The sequence below is a fragment of the Engystomops pustulosus genome, chromosome 7 (assembly GCF_040894005.1).
Source record: "Engystomops pustulosus chromosome 7, aEngPut4.maternal, whole genome shotgun sequence".
Lineage (NCBI taxonomy): Eukaryota > Metazoa > Chordata > Amphibia > Anura > Leptodactylidae > Engystomops > Engystomops pustulosus.
Window position 1 is genome coordinate 179,370,515 of NC_092417.1, and position 22,102 is coordinate 179,392,616.

At 48.1% G+C, this 22,102-nt stretch overlaps 1 protein-coding gene across 3 annotated transcripts in view; it reads left to right on the forward strand.

Annotated features, from left to right (window-relative positions):
* LOC140071402 (SH3 and multiple ankyrin repeat domains protein 2-like) overlaps nucleotides 1-22,102 on the forward strand; it is a 125,250-nt gene that overhangs the window by 79,419 nt on the left and 23,729 nt on the right. For 2 of the 3 annotated variants that reach the window (XM_072119100.1, XM_072119102.1), the window contains one exon: nucleotides 20,517-20,738. In XM_072119100.1, coding sequence (XP_071975201.1) covers nucleotides 20,523-20,738 — 216 coding nt within the window. In that variant the 5' untranslated portion in view covers nucleotides 20,517-20,522. Of the gene's footprint in view, nucleotides 1-2,578; nucleotides 2,666-20,516; nucleotides 20,739-22,102 lie in introns of those variants that run through there. The other variant, XM_072119101.1, reaches the window with a different exon arrangement.

Below are 22,102 nucleotides of genomic sequence, written 5' to 3' on the forward strand. Positions count from 1 at the left end.
CTCTCACTCAGAAGCATCAGCAGAGTCATATAGGACATTATAGAGAAGCACTGACCTGTACTGATGGGAAAAAGCACTCGGGGTGAGATGGAAACTTCCTATTATCTCCAGCAGCCTCTGCCTGTGTCTGAGTTATGTTACTGCCCACTTCTCCCCCTCCTGCTCTATAGACTTCTATGCAGTTATGCCTCTGGGAAGGAGACGTATTCTGGGCAGTGTCTATCAGAGCAGAACCGAGATAGGACACATGGAAACATAATGGAAATGATTAAACCCCTTTAAGAATCACAATTTGGTACGACTGAGCCTCAGTTGTGTGAGATCCAGTTCTATTCCTGCAGTGGAATCTTATGTGGACCTTCCAAGGAGATCCACGAGCTTTCGGGAAGTTTCAGTGTATCAGTGGGAGGTTGTTTCTTCTCGTGGATGCAGGTTAGTACACATACACCTTGGAGGTAGTTAATAATTACACAGCTGGGTGATGGGCGACGAGCCAGCGGGAACACGGAGACTCCTCTGATGTGTGCAGGGATGGGGGGGGGTCCTGTAGTATTGGTGACCCTTATACATGACCCTGGCGGGGTCACCAGGAGAGAGTTCAATCATCTCCAAGGAGCCTCTCCCAAAATCCTTGTCCCTGTGCGGCTGTAGGAATTCATCTCATCACTTATGGCTGGATCGATTAATTCCCGGACCCTCTGATCATGTGTCAAGTCAATGGATCAGAAATATCTATGAAATGATGGGGGTTGTAGTGTCTCAGAGAGTATGAACAGATGTGACCCCAGCATTGAAAATGTTACCCATCCCCAGCACCATTACCTTCACGTTACATCAATTACCTCTGATCTCTGCAATACTGTGGTGACATATTGGGGGTCATTTACTAAGGACCCGATTCGCGTTTTCCCGACGTATTACCCGAATATTTCCGATTTGCGCCGACTTTCCCTGTATTGCCCCGGGATTTTGGCGCACGCGATCGGATTTTGGCGCATCGGCGCTGGCATGCACGCGACGGAAATCGGGGGCCGTGGCCAAGCGAAAACCCGACGGATTCAGAAAAACCGCCGCATTTTAAAAAAAAAAAGTGTCGCTTGGGACGCGCTTACCTTCACTTGGTCCGGCCCGGTGAATTCCAGTGCGGTACGATGCTCTCCAGCGCAGCAGCGCCACCTGGTGGACGGCGGAGGAACTACCTTAGTGAATCCCGCCCGGAGCCGAATCCACCGCAGAGAACGCGCCGCTGGATCGCGAATGGACCGGGTAAGTAAATCTGCCCCATTGTGTCATACGGGTTTTCTGAGACTGAGATATTGCTGATCCGTTGTCAATCACAGATCATTATGGATCTGACTCCCAGCTCCACCATGAATCAGCTGATGATGGCATAGGAACACTGCAGACCCTTAACCCGTCAGGTCATAGCTGTTATGTGTGTCCCTAGGCTCCGGTTCACACCGCCAGCATGCTCCCAGTACTGCAGGACACGTGCTTACTTCCTTAAAGGGCCAGTGCATGCGCTGACTGTGTGCCCCTAGCTGATTCCTAGTGACTCTGGTGGTCCCGCAGGAAAGTGCTTTAGTCATTTAGGTTCCTAATAAACTTGATGCTTCCTGGTTTTCCTGTGTTCCTGACCTTGTTATTGTTACTCACCCTTGACCTTCTGATCTCCATCATTGACCCCAGCTTGTCTCTGACTTTGCACCTGTGCTGCCCACCCTGACTTAGGCCGGCGGCACACGTGGCGTTTTGAACCCGATTTTGGGCAGTTTTTAAGCAGTCTGTTAAAAAAACGCATGCGTTTTTGACAGTTTTTTCCAATTATCTTAATGAGGATAATTGGAAAACGGACCAAAACGGTCAAAAAAAAGGTTGCGTTTTAAAAAACCGCATTGCCCAAAAACGGGTTCAAAACGCCACGTGTGCCTCCGGCCTAATGGCTTTACTTGCCCTGACCTTGGCCCCTAAATGACTACTCTTTTGGCTGACCCCTGGTGCTCCGAACCTGTGTCTCCCGGGGGCTACCCCCGCCGTGACCTACAATGAGACCCCTTCATCAAGTGGTGATTTTGTGGTCTCCCTGGATCCTGATCATTTTCTCACAGGGGGGGACACTTTGATTACACTCTTAGAAGGTCTGCAAAGTCAAACACAGGTGGTCCACCCCCTACTGCATGTAGTGGGGATCATTGAGGGTCCCTGTAGCCATAGAGCCTACATTATAAGAATAGGGGATGAGAGTGGATTTTGGAAAAACTTTGACAGATACAAACATGGATCATCCTGGACCTGGACATAATGATCAGTCACATCTCTAGGGAGACATTGCGGCCAACACATGACAAGGTCATCATGGACAAATCCTAATGTAGACAGGTTGTCATCGCCTATAGAGAGGTCAGGGGTCAGAGATTGTAAAACTTTACACAGAAAACACACAATGTAAAGTTCTCAAGATACAGATTCTATTTGCTGTCTCCCATGTCAGTGGCAGTGCAGGGGTTAACAGGGAGGAGGGTGCAATAATGTCACCCGCGGCGGGAGACACATTGGAGCAGTGGGAGAGGCTTCAGTATTTTTGGCAGGGAGGATTATTGGCTCAGTGAATTGTTTGGTGCTCATGTGGCGGCGCGGCTCAGGTGATACGTCCCGGTCACCTCCGGTAAGTCGGGGTTAGGGTGACGTTACGTCAGAGGCTCCACAGGGGGCAGCATGCTGGGCGTTGTGGTACTTCTAGGCTTGCTGTCCAGCATATGTTTCACTTACATTGGAAACTTTGTATCAGTTTTGTACTTTATACAGAATATTCATCCTCGAGATTTACAGTAAAATTCCTTTAATCTGACATCCGGTTATCTAGAAATTCCAAGAGGGGAAGAATTTGGAAACAAAGTTATAGTCAGGATGAGTGTATGGTGTGATCTATAGATGTATCTGTGATCTGCTGTGTGATCAGGTGTATTCTGTGCTCCCCCCATCTAGGATGGATGGTGTATAGATGAGGGGCTCACCTCCAGTACCTGCATCTATCCGGAGGGGTCATACATTCTGTGTATCAGCGTCCTGCTGCGGATCTGCTGCAGATCTCTTCTTCTCTCTGGACGGTGATCTGCTTGGTTGTTTTCTGCTTGCTGATTGGCTGCTCTTTAACTCAGATACATTAGATTGAAGCTTTGCTCTGTGGCTACCGTATTAAAGGGAATGTATCAGTGGTATTGACCATGCACAATGTATACTTCTGTGTGTTGTTAGTACTGCTGTGCTCTGTGTTCTCTGCAGCCAGGACTGTGATATATGGATTTATATTCCAGGATTGTAGCCTCTCTAAATGTGCTTGTGACACGTCCTCACACTGCTGTGCTCTGTGCTGTCTGCAGACAGTTGTATATTGTTAGTAGCAGCAGAACTGTGATATATGGATTTATATTCCAGGATTGTAGCCTCTCTAAATGTACTTGTGACATGCCCTCACACTGCTGCGCTCTATGCTGTCTGCAGACAGTTGTATATTGTTAGTAGCAGCAGGACTGTGATATATGGATTTATATTCCAGGATTGTAGCCTCTCTAAATGTACTTGTGACATGTCCTCACACTGCTGTGCTCTGTGCTGTCTGCAGACAGTTGTATATTGTTAGTAGCAGCAGGACTGTGATATATGGATTTATATTCCAGGATTGTAGCCTCTCTAAATGTACTTGTGACATGCCCTCACACTGCTGCGCTCTATGCTGTCTGCAGACAGTTGTATATTGTTAGTAGCAGCAGGACTGTGATATATGGATTTATATTCCAGGATTGTAGCCTCTCTAAATGTACTTGTGACATGTCCTCACACTGCTGTGCTCTATGCTGTCTGCAGACAGTTGTATATTGTTAGTAGCAGCAGGACTGTGATATATGGATTTATATTCCAGGATTATAGCTTCTCCAAATGCAATAGGGACATATCCTCACACTGCTGTGCTCTGTGCACTGAAATTCTCCCTTTAGCTGAGCTCTCTGCATTATTATACTAGTAGCTGCTTTGGGCGGGGGGGGGTCTCAATGGGGGGTGTCATTAAACTGCTGTGCACTTATTACTCTCCACAGCCTTTTATGCTGAAAAGTATTGACGTGAATCAAAATGCATAAATGAAAAAGTGGAGAAAATTGCTGCATCCTAAAACCCAAAACTGGATGTACCTCTATGGGGGCTGGGGTGTCATATCGATGAAGCGTGGGGCCCACTGGCAGCCGCTCCCATTCTGTCGGGTACCTGGGGTGAGATGTCCTGAAGGTGTTTTGAGGGCTCCTCTTCATCCTCCATACTGTACATAATAACAATAATAATAATTCTTTATTTATATAGTGCACACAGATTACCCAGCGCTGCACAGAACTTGTCACATCATTCCCTGTCCCCAATGGGGCTCACAATCTAATCGGGCTTCCCGTATATTTTGGAGTGTGGGAGGAAACCGGAGGACCCGGAGAGAACATACAAACTATTTACAGATGTTAACCCTGGGACTTGAACCCAGGACCCCAGTGCTGCAAGGCTGTAGTGCTAACCCCTGAGCCACCGTGCTTCCCCCATCACATTGACTGATAGATATCAGTGACGGCGTCCTGCGGAGGATGGATTTGGGTTCTCTGACACCTCCTATTATTACAGCCTTTCAATACTCCGTATTCACTTCTCTCCCTGAACACAATATGGCCGCCTCCGCTTTTTGCGCAATGATGTGATTGTTACTGTATTAATGTGTCCTTATAATGTGATATTCAGGCTGTTTGCGTTCCCACACTCCAGACACATTGTTTTCTATGTATACAGGGAGTGTCCGCCACCCAGTGCCATCTGCGGAGCCCTGGCTGTGGCTCCTCGGGGACATTTATAGGGCGTATGGCGGTATATACCCAGAGTCTGCGGCTCTCACTGTCTCCGTAGGACGTGGCGTATCGTAATCTATTCACTCAACGTCTCATAGAACATGGACGGGGGGGATATATAGTACAGTATATACCCAGGTGGACCTGCCCACTGTGTGGTGCCAGGCGATGTACTGCAGGGTATGTCTGTCACCATACCATATAGACAGTGTGTCATATACTGTCCTCACACTGCTCTGCTCCTAGCTCTGTGCATTGAACTGCAGCCAAAGTATGAAATCATACACTTGTGTATGTTGTTAGTAGCAGCAGGACTGTGGAATATTGATTTATATTTCAGGACTGGGGGTAATGTCCTCACACTGCTGTGCTCTCTGCAGCCAGTGTATTGAGATATGTAATCAGATCTTTGTGTATGTTGTTAGTAGCAGCAGGACTGTGATTCCAAGATTGTAGCTTCTCCAAGTGCTCTTGAATAGTGTCCTCACACTGCTGTGCTCTGTGCAACCAGACTTATATATTGTCAATAATAGAAAAACCTCCACTGGCCTTTCCCTTAATCCATATTTCACAGTCCTGCTTCTCTTAACACCGTTCAAATAAGTATGACTACACATCTCTCCAGGGACAAAATCTAACATTGGCTGCAGAGACCGCAGACCACAGCAGTGTGAGGACACACTCACAATGCACCTGGAGATGGTTCAATCATGGAATAATGCACCATATATCACAGACCCGCTGCTACTAATAACATATGCAAAGGTCTGATTATACATCTTTCCAGAGATAATACATAAGACTGGCTGTAGAGAGCACAGACCACAGCAGTGTGAGGACACACTCACAGTGCACCTGGAGATGCTACAATCATGGAATTTTGCTCTATATATCACAGACCCGCTGCTACTAACAACATATGCAAAAGTCTGATTGCACTTCTCTCCAGGGGCAACCTCTACCTCTGGCTGCAGAGAGCACAGAGCACAGCAGTGTGAGGACACATCCACAGTACAATCCTGGAGGCACTACAATCATGGAATATAGATCTTTATATCACAGTCCTGCTTTTACTAACAACATACACAAAGGTCTGATTACACATCTCTACAGACAGCATACCCAACACTGGCTGCAGCTGCTGACAGGTTCCCTTCTAATCTGCCCTGTGTATAGTGTGTCTCCATGAGCTATAGGGATCCCCATGCTGTCCCTCTGTGCTGTGCCCAGGGTGTGACGTGGCACCATGTGACTGCTCGGGGGTTGTTGATATTTGCTTTACCTCTTCATGTATCTGCTCTGTCTTGCTGGAAACATAAAACGAGTCTTTGTTCGTTGAGGTTTCCATTAATTTGTATGTAAGACGTGTGATGCCAGCAGTGACTGTATACACAGGGCGCCGCTCCGTGCCCAGACCAGATCCTGTGGAGCGTGTCACCAGCTTCTGACGCCGCTCCGTGCCTAGTCCAGATCCTGTGCAGTGTGTCACCGGCTTCTGACGCCGCTCCGTGCCCAGACCAGATCCTGTGGAGCGTGTCACCAGCTTCTGACGCCGCTCCGTGCCCAGACCAGATCCTGTGGAGCGTGTCACCAGCTTCTGACGCCGCTCCGTGCCTAGTCCAGATCCTGTGCAGCGTGTCACCGGCTTCTGACGCCGCTCCGTGCCTAGTCCAGATCCTGTGCAGTGTGTCACCGGCTTCTGACGCCGCTCCGTGCCCAGACCAGATCCTGTGCAGCGTGTCACCAGCTTCTGACGCCGCTCCATGCCTAGTCCAGATCCTGTGCAGTGTGTCACCGGCTTCTGACGCCGCTCCGTGCCCAGACCAGATCCTGTGGAGCGTGTCACCAGCTTCTGACGCCGCTCTGTGCCCAGACCAGATCCTGTGCAGCGTGTCACCAGCTTCTGACGCCGCTCCGTGCATAGTCCAGATCCTGTGCAGCGTGTCACCAGCTTCTGACGCTGCTCCGTGCCCAGTCCAGATCCTGTGCAGCGTGTCACCGGCTTCTGACGCCGCTCCGTGCCTAGTCCAGATCCTGTGCAGCGTGTCACCGGCTTCCGACGCCACTCTGTGCCCAGACCAGATCCCGTGCAGCATGTCACCGGCTTCTGACGCCGCTCTGTGCCCAGACCAGATCCCGTGCAGCGTGTATCCGGCTTCTGACGCCGCTCCGTGCCCAGACCAGATCCTGTGCAGCGTGTCACCAGCTTCTGACGCCGCTCCGTGCCTAGTCCAGATCCTGTGCAGCGTGTCACCAGCTTCTGACGCCGCTCCGTGCCTAGTTCAGATCCTGTGCAGCGTGTCACCGGCTTCTGACGCCGCTCCGTGCCCAGACCAGATCCTGTGCAGCTTGTCACCGGCTTCTGACGCCGCTCCGTGCCTAGTCCAGATCCTGTGCAGCGTGTCACCGGCTTCTGACGCCGCTCCGTGCCCAGACCAGATCCTGTGGAGCGTGTCACCAGCTTCTGACGCCGCTCTGTGCCCAGACCAGATCCTGTGCAGCGTGTCACCAGCTTCTGACGCCGCTCCGTGCATAGTCCAGATCCTGTGCAGCGTGTCACCAGCTTCTGACGCTGCTCCGTGCCCAGTCCAGATCCTGTGCAGCGTGTCACCGGCTTCTGACGCCGCTCCGTGCCTAGTCCAGATCCTGTGCAGCGTGTCACCGGCTTCTGACGCCACTCTGTGCCCAGACCAGATCCCGTGCAGCATGTCACCGGCTTCTGACGCCGCTCTGTGCCCAGACCAGATCCCGTGCAGCGTGTATCCGGCTTCTGACGCCGCTCCGTGCCCAGACCAGATCCTGTGCAGCGTGTCACCAGCTTCTGACGCCGCTCCGTGCCTAGTCCAGATCCTGTGCAGCGTGTCACCAGCTTCTGACGCCGCTCCGTGCCTAGTCCAGATCCTGTGCAGCGTGTCACCGGCTTCTGACGCCGCTCCGTGCCCAGACCAGATCCTGTGCAGCGTGTCACCAGCTTCTGACGCCGCTCCGTGCCTAGTCCAGATTCTGTGCAGCATGTCACCGGCTTCTGACGCCGCTCTGTGCCCAGACCAGATCCTGTGCAGCGTGTCACCAGCTTCTGACGCTGCTCCGTGCCCAGACCAGATCCTGTGCAGCGTGTCACCAGCTTCTGACGCCGCTCCGTGCCCAGACCAGATCCTGTGCAGCGTGTCACCAGCTTCTGGCGCTGCTCCGTGCCCAGACCAGATCCTGTGCAGCGTGTCACCAGCTTCTGACGCCGCTCCGTGCCCAGACCAGATCCTGTGCAGCGTGTCACCAGCTTCTGACGCCGCTCCGTGCCTAGTCCAGATCCTGTGCAGCGTGTCACCGGCTTCTGACGCTGCTCCGTGCCCAGACCAGATCCTGTGCAGCTTGTCACCGGCTTCTGACGCCGCTCCGTGCCTAGTCCAGATCCTGTGCAGCGTGTCACCGGCTTCTGACGCCGCTCTGTGCCCAGACCAGATCCTGTGCAGCGTGTCACCGGCTTCTGATGCCGCTCTGTGCCCAGACCAGATCCTGTGCAGCGTGTCACCGGCTTCTGACGCCGCTCTGTGCCCAGACCAGATCCTGTGCAGTGTGTCACCGGCTTCTGACGCCGCTCTGTGCCCAGACCAGATCCTGTGCAGCGTGTCACCGGCTTCTGACGCCGCTCTGTGCCCAGACCAGATCCTGTGCAGCGTGTCACCGGCTTCTGATGCCGCTCCATGCCCAGTCCTGCTTCATCAGGAATATATAGGGTTACCTACAAGATAGGTTCTGTAGGTCTGTTCTTAAGTTGAATTTGTATGTAAGTCGGAACTGTATATTTTATCATTGTAATCCCAGCCAGAATTTTTTTGCTCTTTGTGACAATTGGATTTTAAAAATGTTGGGTTGTCATAAGAACTGGGAGTAACACTAAAGCTTCATTACAGACGCCTGTGATAACTGTTATAGCTGATTATTGTAGCCTAAGGATAAAGTACAGGAAATTACCAACATCCAGAGGTCTGTCTTTAACTAGGGGTCGTCTGTAGCCACACAAGGAATATTTAACCCTTTCATTGCACTGGACTGTCATTTACCTTACAGCGATTATGGCTCACACAGTCTATACAGATAAACCAAGGTTTAGTATGAGGCCCCCAAAACTTCTTACACCCCTTCTCTGTGATCACATGACCCATTGGTGGAGCCTTAGCAGCCTTGATGTTCCTTAACCCAGAACACAAGCCCCAAATCTATCATGTTCCATTTTTACCAAAAGACAACAACTGTAAAGGGGACCCCGGACTAGAAGACCACAGACAGGACAGTGACGAAACAAGACAAACAACACAAAAGAAAAGCCAGCAATGCGGGTCACAACAGAGATAGAAAACCAAGTACAAAATTGCAGATACAAGGAATAGTCAAGACCAATAGCCAAAAATATTACAAACCAGAAGTACAGACATAACAGAGCAGGAGCACGGACAGTAGAGCGAGCAAAGCGACGTTAACCAGCAAAGGGTGTAGTACACACAGGATATTTATCTGAGTATTAAGTCTGATCCAGATGTTACAGCAACGTTAGCAACATTGAAACCTACAGTAGATACAGCAGCGCAGCTCTATGAGTGGTAGATAGCTCTATAATGGCAGCTTAGATACAGCAGCGCAGCTCTATGTGAGGTAGATACCCTCAGTATATAGATAAGATACAACTGGTGTATGGTAGGGGATAGTAAGAACACAGAAGTCAGCTCTATGTGTGGTAGATAGCTCTATATAGGCAGCTTAGATACAGCGTTTCATATCTGTTTATGGTGATTTCCTATTAGATACGGAAGCTCATCTCTATATCTTTTAGATACTGCTCTAATGACAGCTTAGAAGATACAGTGTTTCAGTTCTGTGTATGGTCGACACCTCTTAGATACAGCGACTCATCTCTATATCTTTTACATACCGCTATAATGACAGATTATATACAGTGTCTCAGCTCTGGGTATGGTGGATACCTCTAGAATGGCAGCTTAGATACAGAACTCAGCTCTGTCTGATCGATACCTCTAGAACTGCAGCTTAGATACAGTGTTTCAGTTCTGTGCTTGGTTGATACCTCTTAGATACTGGGGCTCAGCTATGTGTATAGTAGATACCTCTATAATTGGAGCTTAGATACAGGGGCTCAGCTATGTGTATGGTAGATACCTCTAGAATGGCAGCTTAGATACAGCAGCATAAGTCTATGTATTGGTCTATAAGTCTATATATTATGAAGCTTATTATGTAGATTGAACCCTCTGTAGGGGTATCTCTGCTCGGCCGGAGGTTGGATTGTTCCATTGGACCCTTCATGTTGGGAGATGTTCCTATAGAGCGGAGTGACCCGCTCCATCCTATATACTCTCCATCCTCCTGTATCTGCTGGGGCTTCCCCTGTGGATGATGGGCGCAGATTTCTCACTTTATTTCTATTAAATGGATAATTGTATTTTTCTGGTTTGCACTAATTTGGGCATTTTGTGTGCAGCCACGGCCGGTGCTGATCCGAGCTGCATGTGCTGGATCATGTAATAATGTGCTGTGTGATTGGAAGGTAAGTGATGGAGCGCAGAGGTTTGTAAGGTGACGGCTGGGGTCACGCAGAGACTTAGATCACTGTCATATCTGTAATAGACACTTTGTATCCTCTGTCATTCTCTACACTCAGTTTCCAGGTTTTACATATCCACAAATTTTCAGTTTTGGAACCTATTGATTTCCTATTGTTAGTATGCAGCTCTTTTACATACTCATGTGTCTCCATGGTTACTGACTACAAGCAGTCTCTGTAGTCTGATCCTCAAGTATACGTCGAAGATTTACAAGGGCTTACTTAAAAATTAAAACTTCATTGAAAAGCCTAAAAACCTACATTTTTAAAGCAGCTACTTGAAAAACAAAGAGAGCTCAGCTGATGCTATAGAGCATTTCTGTGCACAGAGCACAGCAGTGTGAGGACATGTCCCTTTTGCATTTGGAGAAGCTACATGGAATATAAATCCATATATCACAGTCCTGCTGCTACAAACAACATACACAAAGGTCTGATTACACATCTCTCCAGGGACAATACATAACACTGGCCGCAGAGAGCACAGAGCACAGCAGTGTGAGGTCTGATTACACATCTCTCCAGGGACAATACATAACACTGGCTGCAGAGAGCACAGAGCACAGCAGTGTGAGGTCTGATTACACATCTCTCCAGGGACAATACATAACACTGGCTGTAGAGAGCACAGAGCACAGCAGTGTGAGGTCTGATTACACATCTCTCCAGGGACAATACATAACACTGGCTGCAGAGAGCACAGAGCACAGCAGTGTGATGTCTGATTACACATCTCTCCAGGGACAATACATAACACTGGCTGCAGAGAGCACAGAGCACAGCAGTGTGAGGTCTGATTACACATCTCTCCAGGGACACTACATAACACTGGCTGCAGGGAGCACAGAGCACAGCAGTGTGAGGTCTGATTACACATCTCTCCAGGGACAATACATAACACTGGCTGCAGAGAGCACAGAGCACAGCAGTGTGAGGTCTGATTACACATCTCTCCAGGGACAATGCATAACACTGGCTGCAGAGAGCACAGAGCACAGCAGTGTGAGGTCTGATTACACATCTCTCCAGGGACAATACATAACACTGGCTGCAGAGAGCACAGAGCACAGCAGTGTGAGGTCTGATTACACATCTCTCCAGGGACAATACATAACACTGGCTGCAGAGAGCACAGAGCACAGCAGTGTGAGGTCTGATTACACATCTCTCCAGGGACAGTACATAACACTGGCTGCAGAGAGCACAGAGCACAGCAGTGTGAGGTCTGATTACACATCCCCCCAGGGACAATACATAACACTGGCTGCAGAGAGCACAGAGCACAGCAGTATGAGGTCTGATTACACATCTCTCCAGGGACAATACATAACACTGGTTTCGGAGAGCAGAGAGCACAGCAGTGTGAGGTCTGATTACACATCTCTCCAGGGACAATACATAACACTGGCTGCAGAGAGCACAGAGCACAGCAGTGTGAGGTCTGATTACACATCCCCCCAGGGACAATACATAACACTGGCTGCAGAGAGCACAGAGCACAGCAGTGTGAGGTCTGATTACACATCTCTCCAGGGACAGTACATAACACTGGCTGCAGAGAGCACAGAGCACAGCAGTGTGAGGTCTGATTACACATCCCCCCAGGGACAATACATAACAGTGTCTGCAGAGAGCACAGAGCACAGCAGTGTGAGGTCTGATTACACATCTCTCCAGGGACAGTACATAACACTGGCTGCAGAGAGCACAGAGCACAGCAGTGTGAGGTCTGATTACACATCTCTCCAGGGATAATACATAACACTGGCTGCAGAGAGCACAGAGCACAGCAGTGTGAGGTCTGATTACACATCTCTCCAGGGATAATACATAACACTGGCTGCAGAGAGCACAGAGCACAGCAGTGTGAGGTCTGATTACACATCTCTCCAGGGACAATACATAACACTGGCTGCAGAGAGCACAGAGCACAGCAGTGTGAGGTCTGATTACACATCTCTCCAGGGACAATACATAACACTGGTTTCAGAGAGCACAGAGCATAGCAGTGTGAGGTCTGATTACACATCTCTCCAGGGACAATACATAACACTGGCTGCAGAGAGCACAGAGCACAGCAGTGTGAGGTCTGATTACACATCCCCCAGGGACAATACATAACACTGGCTGCAGAGAGCACAGAGCACAGCAGTGTGAGGTCTGATTACACATCTCTCCAGGGACAGTACATAACACTGGCTGCAGAGAGCACAGCAGTGTGAGGTCTGATTACACATCTCTCCAGGGACAATACATAACACTGGCTGCAGAGAGCACAGAGCACAGCAGTGTGAGGTCTGATTACACATCTCTCCAGGGACAATACATAACACTGGCTGCAGAGAGTACAGAGCACAGCAGTGTGAGGTATGATTACACATCTCTCCAGGGACAATACATAACACTGGCTGCAGAGAGCACAGAGCACAGCAGTGTGAGGTATGATTACACGTACCTCCAGGGACAATACATAACACTGGCTGCAGAGGGCACAGAGCACAGCAGTGTGAGGTCTGATTACACATCTCTCCAGGGACAGTACATAACACTGGCTGCATAGAGCACAGAGCACAGCAGTGTGAGTACTGATTACACATCCCCCCAGGGACAATACATAACACTGGCTGCAGAGAGCACAGAGCACAGCAGTGTGAGGTCTGATTACACATCTCTCCAGGGACAATACATAACACTGGCTGCAGAGAGCACAGAGCACAGCAGTGTGAGGTGAGGTCTGGTGTGAGGACAATGCATAGCACTGAGTGCAGTCTGTATGGTCACATTTCCTTCTCAGTAAATGAGGTGGATTTGTGTTGATCCCACATGCTGTATTGATCAGGGCCCCTTGGGCAGTTTTGCCTGTGATCTCCTCTTAGATATAATCCTCCTGTATCGCAGGCTCCTCTTTGTGAGGCTGATAGCTGATTGTCTTGTGGTCTATAGAGAAGGCCGAGGCTCCTGTGAGTCTTTGCTCGGCGTCTCTCAGGTGCAGAGAAGCGATCAATGGTCTGACAAAGGCCAATCATGAGACGGCGTCACACGTAGTCAGCAATCAGGTAGCGATTCATGTGGAGGTCCTCCGAGCCCCGGCTCCCATCCTTACACACTCACAAGGGAGAAGAATATGGAATTTACTGGCCTTTATTCTGCAGCAGAGGAGGGTTTTCAGCGCAGGAAGACGCCAATTTTATCAAATTCAGCAGGAATCTTTCTTAGGATCAGTTCACATCTTCTTTCTGGTTCAGGGTCTCCACTTCTCATCAAAGGGTTTTCCCCACTATCTACACATAGGGGGGCACTGATTTATATAGGGTGCACCCACCGGGACCCACAGCCATGATAGGTCCAATAGGCGCTGATCCAGTCCTCTCCTCACAGCAACCACTCCTATTCTGATAGTACAAGAAAATAAATAATGGATTGCTAATAGCACTTCAGTGCACAGAGCACAGCAGTGTGAGGACATACCCCAAGTGCACTTCAAGAAGCTACAGTTTTGGAATATTAATCCATATATCACAGTTCTGCTGCTACTAACAACATACTCAAAGGTCTGATTACACCTCTCTTCATGGACAAAACCTAACACTGGCTGCACAGTGCACAACAGTGTGAGGATAGTCCTGAAAAATAAATGCATATTTCACAGTCCTTCTAGTACTAACAACATATACAAAGGTCTTATTACACATCTCTCCAGGGACAGTATATAACACTTGCTGCACAGAGCACAGCAGTGTGAGGACATGCCCCCATTGCATTTGGAGAGACAACAATCCTGAAATATAAATGCATAGATCACAGTCCTGCTGCTACTAACAACATACACAGAGGTCTGATTACACATATCTCCAGGGACAATACATAACACTGGCTGCAGAGAGCACAGAGCACAGCAGTGTGAGGTCTGATTACACATCTCTCCAGGGACAATACATAACACTGGCTGCAGAGAGCACAGAGCACAGTAGTGTGAGGACACACCCAGAGCACTTGGAGAAACTACAATCCAGGAATATGTATCTATATCACAGTCCTACTGCTACTAACAACACACACAAAAGGTCTGATTACACATCTCTCCAGGGACAATACATAACACTGGCTGCAGAGAGCACAGAGAACAGCAGTGTGAGGTCTGATTACACATCTCTCCAGGGACAATACATAACACTGGCTGCAGAGAGCACAGAGCACAGCAGTGTGAGGTCTGATTACACATCTCTCCAGGGACAATACATAACACTGGCTGCAGAGAGCACAGAGCACAGCAGTGTGAGGTCTGATTACACGTCTCTCCAGGGACAATACATAACACTGGCTGCAGAGAGCACAGAGCACAGCAGTGTGAGGTCTGATTACACATCTCTCCGGGGACAATACATAACACTGGCTGCACACAGCACAGAGCACAGCAGTGTGAGGTCTGATTACACATCTCTCCAGGGACAGTACAAAACACTGGCTGCAGAGAGCACAGAGCACAGCAGTGTGAGGTCTGATTACACATCTCTCCAGGGACAATACATAACACTGGCTGCAGAGAGCACAGCAGTGTGAGGATTGTGCTCAGTGCACTTAGAGAAACTACAATCTTTGAGTATAAAGCTCCACCAGCACTGCAGTCCAGACGTCTCTTATCCTGTGGGTTGTGATGTATTCACAGTGAAGTAAACCCCTATAATGTGCTGCATTCACTTCTATGGGTCTGCAGGAGATAGATAAATGCCCACTTACAGGACCACCCATTCAAGGGTCCCCATCATATTCTACTATCCCTTTATCATGCAGCGTATGGGCTGGGGGCCAGTGATAATGATGGTATAGTGGGAGATCCACATCTCGGTCCAGGGTCGGACTGGCCCACCAGAGACCCAACGGATCCTCCGGTGGGCCCAAGCTCTGACCCAGTACTGGACCCCAGATGTACTGCAGAAGACGACCTAATTTGGAGACTTCTACAGTCTGTTTTCTAGGAGCTGATGGAGCATAATTTATTTGGTGGGCCCAAGGAACCCCAGTCTGGTTCTGCTCTATTTTAGCCCTGTCTTAGTTTCCCGCATTGTTCTATCCTGCAGGATGACACCAGGGATATGAGCGCGGTACACGGTGTGCCGGATGCCAGAATTGCTTTGAGGATTTGGGTCTGGATTCTGTTTCCTGACATAGATTTGATGCATCAGTGAATATCCTGCATTTATCTGCACATTCACTGGGAAGTCGCAACAATCCGAAACAACAAATTCTAAAAATAACTTATTATAAATAATGTATCCAAATGTAAGATGCCGATATCTGAGGTTCTGGGCACTTTATAAGTGTGTCATCTCTGCTATAACTCCTAGTATGCAGTGATCAGGCCATGATAGGAGTTGTAGTATTACGTATGGCTCTTCACCACTCTGCCCTGGAGGCCGGGTCTGGTATTGCAGGTCTGCATTGTTATAGTTGCCCTGTGATCTCTGATGCCGTAAAAAATTTATTGCAGTTTTTTTTCCAGGGAATTATTTCACGGCTCGCGTTTCCTATAAAGATCCATTCACGAGCGCCGTTATCTGTCTGCAAACACCTGTGCGGCCGAGACCTCACTGCAAGGGTAACCTCACACCGGCGGCTCATAGGACGGATAGATTTACTCAACCAATAGGTTATATTTCTGAGCAGTACCATGACCCAAATCATTGGAGGACCGTGGTGTCTGTCAGGGGTGGGATATATATGGCAGCAAGATCTTAAAGTTGATGTGTTGAAAGCATAAATGGTGATGAGATGGAAGGGTTTGGGGGTCAGTATATGATGTCAAGAACTGGATCAGAGCATCTGGTGGGAAGCGCCAAGTGTGGGGTGCCAACGGTGGGACCTAGAAACATTCGGGGAGATCCTTTTTGCCTTCTATGCCAGTTTTTTGGGAGAGAAACAACATTAATACCCCCGTCCTCACAAGTTTTTGCCTTTCTCCATCCTGCACGCCACTTTGGGCATGTCGGAGCGGGCAGAGTCTATAGACCAGGTACAGTCTGGTCTACAGGTCAAAACTGATGGAATTTGCGCCCATATTCATGAAGAAACCGGAACTTTAGTGATTACCGGGCCGCAAGTGGAGGGGAATTTAAGGCTGTCATTCATAATAATGGTTGATTTATTCCTATTATTAATCAGTTGCAACAAATATAATTCAGTAGATTTCCTTCAGGAGTGAACGTGTGTAACGTACGAGCAGCTGTAATTGTCACCCACGCTACAGCTACAAGGTCACTTATGGTGAGTCTGTGTACAATGCATATGATGGTGTTTCCCTCTAAATCCTCATCGTTATAGAAGGATTCCCATCCGGTTATTGCTCTGCATAAAATGGCCAATGGAAATGAAGTCACTCATCTGCGGCTACTGTAACAATGTTGTCTTGTTAAATGTTGCATTGTTTACATCAAGACCCCTTCACTCAATCACATCACAGACCAAACCAATCAATCCAACCCCACACCAAATTATGAGTGGAATAACATTGTATTCAGATCTTGATAAAGACACAGTGGGGGGATGTTTTAACACGTGCGCCACAATTCTGCTGGTTTTGTGCCTAAAACACTGTCTAAAATGCCTTGCGCCACATTCATCAAGGCTTTTAGACCTGTTCTTAGCCATTTTCCGACTTGTCCGACTGAGGGGCGTGGCCTTCGAAAAAGGGCAAGGTCTAAAAGGGGTGTGGCCTATTTGCATCTTCCGTGCGCCAAAAATTGGGTCGCAGAGTTTAGGTATAATCAACATTTATTGGGAAAACGTTACAAGGGTCGCAGAGTTTAGACCACTTTAAAGTAGGTCTAAACTGGAAACCGACAGTCATATCCTGCACCAGATTCATTAACACAGTGATAAATCCGGTGCAGAAAATGTCTAGGGTTTTCCTCCACTAAACTGACGGAACCTGGGACACATTGATAAATACCCCCCAGTGTGTCGAAATGCGTCTGTCTGTGACGCTCGTGCTGGATCAATGTTCTTTTGTTGCGAAACCCCACAGCAGATTCCTAAAATGTATCCCACTCCAGACCAGATAATGTAACTGAATTTAGCCTCTAAACCAAATCCCAGAAATGTATGAACTTCTAGTCTTGAGCCCTAACGTAATTCAGATCCCAAACCAGACTCCTTACACCAACTACCTGACCAATGTTATTTATAAGACAAGACACTTAAAATCCTACCTCTAAAATGAATGAGACCCCACTAGATCCCAGACCAGATGCTAGCATCTGATCATTAATAAAACCCTATATCAGCTCCTAAAATCAATAAGACCCCAAATAAGATCTGAACTTTATTTAGAACCCAGACTGGACCTCTAGAATTCATTGAGACCCAAGAATAAACCCCTAGAAGAAATTCAGACCCAAGATGGGATTTTTAAAAAGAATTTAGACCCAAAATAAACCCCTATAAAAAATTCAGATCACAAAAACCTTACTCCGAAATCCTGATCCCAAATTTTTTTTTAGGCCACTGACTAGACCTTGAAAATTAATCAAACCCCAGTCTAACCCCTAAAACAAAGGAGATTTTGAGCCATAGGTAATGATGAGCATTCTTATCATAGGTCATCGTTATAAGATGTGTGGTGGGGAAGGGGGGTCTGACACCTGACCGTTCTACGATCTTTGGATGAGCACTAAGGTCTACTGACTGATGACACAGCACAGCGCCATGCATTGTATAGTGAGATTACTTGGTATTGCAGCTCAGCCCCATGGAGGATGGGGAGGATCAGAAGTCTATGGAGGCTGCTGTGATTTCATGTGATCAGATATATACAAAAAGTTAGTGGGTAAAGGACCTTAGATGACATCATCCTGGTCACATGACATAAATTGTTGGATGGTGAGAAGGAGGCATGGGGAGGAGTCGCTGGACTGGCCCAGCTGGACACGCCCCCTGTGACTCTCTGCTAGATCTCCCTGTATGTCAGGTGAGATAACAAAGTTGCTTTTTTGAGGATGTGAGGGAAATGATTTTTTGGTAAAAGAAGTGTACCAGTTAGTTAAGAAGGCTCTATAGGAACCTGTCACTAGCTGCATTTGCTTTGTTTGTGAAATGTGGTGACAGGTTCCCTTTAAGGTCGCATCCACCTCTGTGATTTGCATTTTCACACGTTTCTCTTTCCGCTCACATTTCAGTATTAATCTTTCCAGAAATGTTAATCCTAACATATGCCGTAAATCAAGGAGAATATAAAGGAGTCCTCCCGCTGCGGCTGAAGAAATAAAAAATAATTCACATTTTCGTCTGGTGCTTACAAAATGAACTTTTATACAAAATTGCCCAAAAATTTGTTTTCTTTTGCTTCTCATTTACTCGATGTAAAAAAAAAAAAAACTTATTGCCCAATAATTTTGCATGAAGGAATATGGATTGTTGTGCGCTGGGCGGCTCAGGGATAATCCTTGTTTATTAGGTAGCGCAGTCTGCAGGAGGCCCCCGGGGGCCCCGCTCACGTCTCCACAGACCCTCATCTCAAGATTGGGGTTACAACGGGTTATATAGTTAAAATCCATAACAATTGACGCCCGAGTTGTCGCCTCTTTCATTTACAGCTTCTGATTGATGGCGGATTGAAGGCGCTGATGTGCGGACGTAAGTTACACAGGTATTCGGAGTCCTGCCTTTGATTTGTGATCCTCGGGGAGATTAAGTACGGCGGCAGATTTAGGAAGACATTAAAGGAAGGCAGAACTGCAGAAAAGGGCACCTGGTAGTTTCCACTTCAAAGGTTCAGCACTCTCCTTCCTCCCATGTGATGTCAGGGAAGGTAAATGTAGCACAAAGCATATTCTGCACCTACGTAGTTCCCGCAGGACTCCTCTATAATCATTCATCCTTACCGGAGGCTGTGGGGGGCCGGCGCAAGAGCTGCAAGTGGTCACGCACCTTATAGCGGCATGCAGGGAGAGTGGACCCATTGGGGCTAATGCTAAGGTTGTGGGATAAGAGCCCCCCTGGAAGAGGGCCACCTCACACATGTGGGGATGAACATGTAGGGGCTGTTGAATTTTCTTTCTAGCCCCCACACTGCCAAGATATCAGTCCCAGTATCTGATCATTGTAATCCTCTCTACTGTCAGAGAGGAGGTTCTGGAGCAGAGGAGGGGCGTGTTTTATGCTAATCTTCTCAGTGTCTGTGTTAGGGAGGAGTAGCATAACTCTGCTCCAGCAACTCCTCTCTGCTAGTGCAGAGGATTCCAATGGTCAGATACTGGGACTGATATCTTTGTGGTTGGGGGCTAGAAAGAAAATGCGGGGGCTAGAGAGGAAATTCAAAGTGTCCCTGAATCTGTGTAGTTTCCCCTACATTATGGTATGGTCGTCACAACACGTGTGAGGTGGTGAAAGGTCCTCTTTAACTGCAGTAGCGGTTCTTGGGCTTCACTGCACGGGACCACCAGGTGAAGACATTAGAGTCATTTTCAGGTGGGTCAAGACCAGAGACACGGATTCCCAGTCAGGGTCAGAGTTATGGTCGGCTGAATGAGACGTCTTGGACTGTCTGGGTAGATATGTGCGCGTTTTGCACAGAAATCTCCTACTCAAGTTTTGCAAAACTGCAGTAATTTTCATTGCAAAAGTGAACATAACTTAAGCACAGGAGGTGCACCAGCCATGAGGCGAGTTGAGTCTCTTGCCTAAGGCATCAGCACCTGCAAAATGGGGGGCAGCATCAGGAGCGCAGTTATCTGCCCTGAAGCAGAACCCGACTTTTAAAAATAGTGTCTCCACACACCCGAGGTCAGCATGGCTGTGGGAAATTGCATGGAGAACCCACTTATTAAAAAATAACCTGGATTGGACAGAGGGGGCGCCGTTCTATTACTTTTCTCAGACAGAGAGTTTAGGTTCTCACCTCCCTCAGCACAAGCACTTCAACCCCGCAGAGCATCGCACCTCTCATCCATCTCATGTACACAAGGTCAAAAAAGCCAAAAATGTTAATTGTTGCCTGAACCTAACTTTGCATTTTTCCTCTCTTTTAGCGGTGAATGACGCTGAATATGCCCCGCAGCCCCACTTCCAGTGAAGATGAGATGGCGCAGAGCTTTTCAGACTATTCAATGGAGTCCGAATCCGACAGCTCCAAAGAGGAGACCATCTACGACACCATCAGGGCCACGGCCGAGCGGCCCACCAGCCGACTGGAGGATATTCAGACCAACACCATGGTCATCAGGATCGTCATCCCCGACCTGCAGCAAACTGTGAGTCCGGAGGGAGGGGTCGTACTGTAATAATATCACTTATTAAGAGTAGGATGGAGGTAGATGTGAGGAGAGCCGGGGTTAGGGCAACCTGTTAGCGCAGAGCATTGTCAATAATAGTACAATGGATTCCTGAAGACTATTCTAATTCTTTTAGAAGCCGGATTGACACAAAGTAACTTGACACTATTCCACGTTTAGTACAGGAATTACCTGCATGAATGCTAAGCTTTCAGATCACAGGGGACTTGCTGTGCCCTTGCAGACAGTAGACACTATTCTATGTCAATTGTTATGGAGTTGAGCTGCAGTAACCAGTTCTGGCCACAATACATGGTAAGGAGCTTCTAGGTGATGCTTCTGGATACACTCACTGTGATGTCAGGGCACATGCCCAACCTTCCTCTCCATTATTTGGGGGGGACAAGACTACCATTCTCGTGATCGGTGAGGTTCACCCTAGTCAGGAATAACAATTAACCATTGAACATCCCCTTTAAGTAATTCATTGCTGTAGACCTCATATGTGAGCCTCGGTCCACACAAACATTAGTCAGTATTAGAGCACTTGCCATGTTTTTAGCATCTTAAGATCCATTTCTGCTCAGTCTAAGGAGCCGCCAGCAAGACTCAACCCACGGCCGATGCTGGGAATGTGTTTGGACAGATTTCTTGTTCTTAAGGCTAATAATACAAATTAGGTGACTTCGGGGAGTGTAGGAAGAAGCCGCATGCAAGTGCTATTAATTTACTGGCGAGACATTATAAGAGGAGCAAGAACTTGTGAGGAGCCGTATACATCAGGAATCTGTGCGGGGGACTTCCTTATGCCAGGCAAAGAATGGATGAATGTAGCTGCCAAGATCCTGTAGTCTGTAGGGTCAGGTACTTCCCTATATCAGGCAATGAATGGATCCTGGGCTTTTCTTCTGGCTACACTGACCTGGGTACAATGTTACACTGATCCGGGTACAATGTTACACTGATCTGGGTACAATGTTACACTGACCTGGGTACAATGTTACACTGATCCGGGTACAATGTTACACTGATCTGGATACAATGTTACACTGACCTGGGTACAATGTTACACTGATCTGGGTACAATGTTACACTGATCCGGGTACAATGTTACACTGATCTGGATACAATGTTACACTGATCCGGGTACAATGTTACACTGATCCGGGTACAATGTTACACTGATCTGGATACAATGTTACACTGATCTGGATACAATGTTACACTGATCTGGGTACAATGTTACACTGATCCGGGTACAATGTTACACTGATCCGGGTACAATGTTACACTGATCCGGGTACAATGTTACACTGATCCGGGTACAATGTTACACTGATCCG